The sequence below is a fragment of the Oryzias latipes genome, chromosome 24 (assembly GCF_002234675.1).
Source record: "Oryzias latipes chromosome 24, ASM223467v1".
Taxonomy (NCBI): Eukaryota; Metazoa; Chordata; class Actinopteri; order Beloniformes; family Adrianichthyidae; genus Oryzias; species Oryzias latipes.
Genome location: NC_019882.2, coordinates 16,279,351 through 16,284,910, shown reverse-complemented (window position 1 = coordinate 16,284,910; position 5,560 = coordinate 16,279,351). Strand labels below are relative to the sequence as shown.

Sequence of the window (5,560 nt, the reverse complement as noted above, 5' to 3'; positions counted from 1 at the left end):
TCAAGAGGAAAAGTTTTTTCCTTATAAACAGATCTTAAGTGGCCACTAATAGAGCCAGCGATTCAAAAGAGGAATAGAGAAAAAAATAAAAATTAAACAAAAAAAACACAATTTACAATGTAAATTAATATGATAGTTGATCGACTGCATTGATTAGTACTTTGTATTACTTGGCTAACTTTTCTGACCATTTCTCACTAATTTATTCAGGCTAAGTTTGCATCAGCATGGACTGCATTTTGAAGAAATTCAGTATCTTTTCATTCAATTCAGACTGAATTGAATTTCCTGTCCACCAGCAGCATTTTGTCCACAAGCCCAGTTTGATGGTATATCTGAGCACTCCTGTGCAGCAGCGTGCAACCACACCGCAGATGGAAGTTGATCTGTGGTTTTCCTGAGGCGGGGGAGGAGGAGGAGGAGGGTGTCACACTACAGCTGTATGATAATGAGGCTAAGCTGAAGACTATGGAGAAAACACACACACACAAATACAACAGCATATGTCCACACTGATATAATAGCTCAGAGGATGACAGGACAGGCGCGCTGCTGGTGTCCAAATATAAAGTCACGCACTGAAAGAAAGGGCATGATGTGAAGAAATATTAAGAGATGAATGTCAGCAGAAACCTGTACGTATTATTTTACAGGTCCCTGCATAGGTTTCGCTCAAATTTATCTACTTTATCGTGGCTTTGGTGAAACTTTTAATGACTGAATTAATTTTGTGAGATATTTCTGCTTGCCAGAGAGAAGGAAGAATTTGATTTAAAGAGACCTTCATCAAAGTCAGAGTTGAATTTCTGACCCATAGAAAACTATGTAGTGGATTACTCTCCCTATGGACAACAAGGTACCCCCAAAATGACTCAGATTAAACTCAATTTAAACCTATTTGGAAAAAATATTGATAATAACAGTAATCATGTATGGAAAATATAATCAATTGTTGGGATAATTGAAAAGCAGTAGTTTTGTTGGGCGAATTTTCTACAATAAATCTCAAAGCTTGAGCTCCACATAAACCCAGGTGACGTGCCATGGTCAGTCAATCCCTGAGTGTGGAGGACAGACTCATATTGACCTGTAAGAACTGGATTTGATGTGTTTTAACTGGCAGATAATCTTGGTTTGCCCCACTTGGAGACACAGGACAAGCGCACTGATTACGCACAGCATGCGTAAGGACCAGATTGCTTTTTTTTTTTTTATTGGGGAGGGGGGGGTGTCTGTCTCTACTTTTTTTTCCCTCGACTGTGCAATTTCCTTTTCAATCACAACGGGTGTACAGCTTGCACAAGCGCCACTATTGTGATGCAAAACAGGAAAACCTCCTCTAGTTATTAATTATGTATGCGTAACATGACGGAATCGTATGCCAGGAGTTAACTGTCACGCCGGCGCACATGCTCCAGAGCAACTGTGGCCTTTTAGATTTCATGTTTAGTTATTTACCTTGAGTTCTGGTTGGCTGAGCGTTCATGAGTGGTGTAGATTTAAACAATTTTAAACTGTGATTTTCTTTGTCAAATCTGAGTTTTCTGCTTTATTTAAAACAGTCTTTTTGTTAATCTCTTGAACTTCAACTATTTGAATCTAATTCGGAATCCTAAACATTTTACTTTTACCGTTATGAAGCCTTGTCTTAGGAATCAAAGCCTCCACCAGTCAAAGAATACACACAAAGCTGAGGCACGTGTAGATTTTTATACAAACCCATCAGACCGTGAAAGCAAGAGGCTCCTGGCGTGTGCCCGGGGTCGAGACGCCGAGAAGAGGAGTGTGTGTGTGTGTGTGTGTGTGTGTGTGTGTGGAGAAGGACAGAAAGTGTGTGTGTGTGTGTGTGTGTGTGTGGCTGAAGAGGAGGAGGGGGGTGTAAATACAATGAAGCCCTCAGGTACATCTGCTTTGCAATCTGCAAATCCTCCATCACTCACCCCCCTCCTCTCCATCAGTCCCTCCATCCTCCCACACCCACTCCCCAAATCCACAGGGGACCTCGGCTTTATCTGATTGGTCGGGCATGAGGCAACAAGGGGGGACGGAAACAATGTCATCATGTTGCCTTAAAAAGAGTGCTGCTATGTTGTAGTGTGATCACCTCGGGAGGAGCGCATAGGATCAATATAGAGAAGAGGAAACAGAAAAACACAAAAAAAGACGCATTCGATGTTTGTATCAGCGAGCAGCTGAAAGTGTTTTTTTTTTCTTTCTCGCAGCAGCATCCAAAGTGCCTTCAGCTGTCAGACCACCGCGAACATGCCCAGAGGATTTCTGGTGAAAAGAAACAAGAAGACCATCCCGGTGTCTTACCGGGTCCGCTCTGATGACGAGGAACCGGATCAAGCATCAGTTGATGCGCCGCCGCTGCTGCCGCCATCCTCCTCCTCCTCCGCGCATTTCGCCTCCATCCCAGTGCGCACTCCAACGCCCAGTTTCGGGGCTGCGGCCACTGCTCCGGACCAGGATGCTAAACCAATTCAATTCGGTAACCCCGAAACAGTGTACCGTGGTCTCTACAGCCCCACTCGCCCCGTCAGCCAGGACCACGACCGCTACTTGGAGAGGCGCTTCAACCTCGGATCACCTGTTTCGGCTGAATCTTTCCCCACACCAGCAGCACTTACAGCTTTGGGTCACCTCTTTGCACCTGTGGACCTGAAAATCGGCTCCAGCACCAGCAACCACGCCGAAGCCAGTGCTTCCTTCTCCGGGAAGATCCCCATCTCCGGGGCCAAACGACCGCCCAGTGACCCGGAGCGCAAAGGCAAACCGCCCTCTAAGAAAACCAAAGCCATTCGGAAACTGCACTTTGAGGATGACGTCACCACATCCCCAGTTCTCGGGCTCAAGATCAAAGAAGCTCCTGTGGACCAGAAGCAGCAGCCGAACACAGGTGACCAACACCCGCTGGGGGAGTTCGTGTGCCAGCTGTGTCGTGAAGCCTACGCAGACCCGTTCTCCTTGGCCCAGCACAAGTGCTCCAGAATAGTCCGCGTCGAGTACAGGTGTCCTGAGTGTGACAAGGTATTCAGCTGCCCGGCCAATCTTGCCTCTCATCGGCGCTGGCACAAACCAAAGCCGCAGAGCGGAGGGCATCATTTGGAGAGCGACAAAGTTTCCAACAAAACAGCGCCTGATGACACAAAGGACTGCAGCGACAGGGACACGCCGAGCCCACAACCGTCCGAATCTGGCTCCGATGACGGGCTTTGTGATTGTAACCAGTGTGGGAAAAGGTTCAAACGCCAAGCCTATCTGAGGAAGCACCTTGCGTCACAGCACGGCTCTCCAAAACCCGCGCGGGAGGACGACGCGCGCCCCTGCGAGCAGAGCGCCGCGCCGCTCAACCTGAGCGCCTCTACCTGTCACCTGTGTCCTGTCTGCGGGGAGAAGTTCAGCAGCAGAGGCAGCCAGGAGCGGCACATCCGCCTGCTGCACTCCTCACACATGTACCCGTGCAAATACTGCCCCGCTGTCTTCTACAGCTCTCCGGGACTCACCAGACACATCAACAAATGCCACCCGTCCGAGAACCGACAGGTGATCCTGCTGCAGATGCCGCTGCGCCCCGCCTGCTGATCCGGGACTGTTCACACATGATTCGTGGCCAGCCTTTGTTCTTGTCTTACACATCTCTGTCTTTGTTCCATTTTCATGATCACAGAGCAAAAATATGGAATTCTAGTTTTTGATAACTACTAAAAAAAAAGAAAATAATTATATTCACATTTCCTCAAATCCTCACAACATTAAGTTTGCAGTAAATTGAACAAACTTTTTTGATTTATGAAATATCTGTTCTCTATTCTAAAGCTAACAGAACTTAAGTAAAATGGGAATAATGATGCAGTCTAGCTCTGAACACAAAAATCATCAGTGACTGTTGCCTTCTCACATGCACTGTGCCTGACACTCCATCACGTGTCTTCGAACCCCCTCCTACACAGCATTGGACTGTTAATGAAGATTTCTTCTCACATCCCTGCACAAGTGCTATTAGCTCCTAGACCTAAGAGAGGGAATAACCTGTAGCCCATGAAGCCCAGAGGTCACAGGCCTGGACAGACCTTATCTTCTCACTGGGATTAGCTTTAACATAGCTTGTGGATCTGTGGATCAGTAGCTGTCGCCTAAAAACAACCCGAGTGAAACTAGTGTAGCCAGTAATGCCTTTGGATTAGAAACTCCTGCTGTAAAACTGCCTTAAAGTCAACTCATCTGATTGTTTTTGATCACCTCTTTATTGTTGGCTGAGCATAAATTATAATTTTCCACAAAGCCTTCTGTGTTAATAGCCTGTGTACTACGTAATCTCTTTTCTTCTTTATTTATTTAATTTATTTGTGTAAGTTATTATTGTGAGGTCAAACCTGTATTTTGTTGTTGTGTTTTTTTTAACATGATGTAGCCAAATCATTGTGATTTCTTTTTATTTATATAATGAAGGTGTGAGAACAGTGTGACCGTTCTACAATCAATGAACTGAATGCAATCATGTTTGTACTTGATCACTTTTTTATTTATTTTTTGCTTCTTTTTTGTTTTTTTGCGTTTCCTTGTTAGCTCTGCTTTGGATGTTTCTGCTGCGTTCTGCTAAATGTCCAAAAACAATAAAGCCAAACTGAGAAATAGACTTTTGAGAAGTTTTGTTTTTTTACTCAAACACTGACACTCATAAGTTTCTTCTGATATTGACGCACACATTCGTTCAAATTTAACCGACTAAAGTCGTCACGGTGCTGCACAAAATAAACTCAATGTACAAAGCACTAAAAAAAAGTATGAATAGGTTGAATTCCAAACCAACACATTGATTTAAAAGACAAAATAAATAGTGCAAAACTTACAATCACTACAAAACTAAATAAATAAAATAAAACATATAAAAAAAACAAGTTTTGTGTTAAAATTTGATGAATAAAAAAGATTTTTAAATGAAAACCCTGCAAAGAAAACACTCACACCTTAAAAAAATAAACCCCAATTAAACAAATAAAACAAGGTTGGCAATTTTATATTTTTTTAATCATGATATTCTGCTGTATCCTAATAATATAAATGTCTGTAATTTTGAGATATTTTGAGAGACATTTTGTTGTACTCGGTGTTCATAAACAAAACAACACAACATCAATTGGCAGGTTTTTTGGGAATGAGTGTCACAAATGTCGTGTAAAACAAAGAAAAATACTTTTGAAGGCATTCCTTTGTTACCTTACTATATTGCAATTTTGAATACATTTTCAATACACAGGGGATGCAATGCGCAAAGGAAAGTTTTAGTGAAGAAATGGCTCTAAATGTCTACAGTACACATTCATGCAGTTGTTAATCTCAGAGTCACACTATCTTTTTTATGAAAAGTAGTTACACCCGATGGCCATTTTAATTTTATGATTTACCCAAATCTCATCCTCAGACCATGAACCATAAACTTAGTGATGAAGCATTGTTTAACAGGTGCCATTTCTCGCCACAAACTGCAAAAGACTTTGAAATGGCCACGATCCCTTGCTCTTCTTTCACTGGAACACAATGAAAAAACATTTTTAAA

The 5,560-nt window shown here is 43.0% G+C and overlaps 1 protein-coding gene across 1 annotated transcript; it reads left to right on the top strand.

The window, feature by feature from the left end:
- Nucleotides 1-1,920: 1,920 nt before the first annotated feature.
- Nucleotides 1,921-4,639, top strand: insm1 (INSM transcriptional repressor 1). Its single transcript, XM_004083747.4, has one exon. It carries the CDS (start codon nucleotides 2,263-2,265, stop codon nucleotides 3,583-3,585), a length of 1,323 nt encoding a protein of 440 aa, XP_004083795.1. The 5' UTR covers nucleotides 1,921-2,262; the 3' UTR covers nucleotides 3,586-4,639.
- The last annotated feature ends 921 nt before the right edge of the window (nucleotides 4,640-5,560 follow it).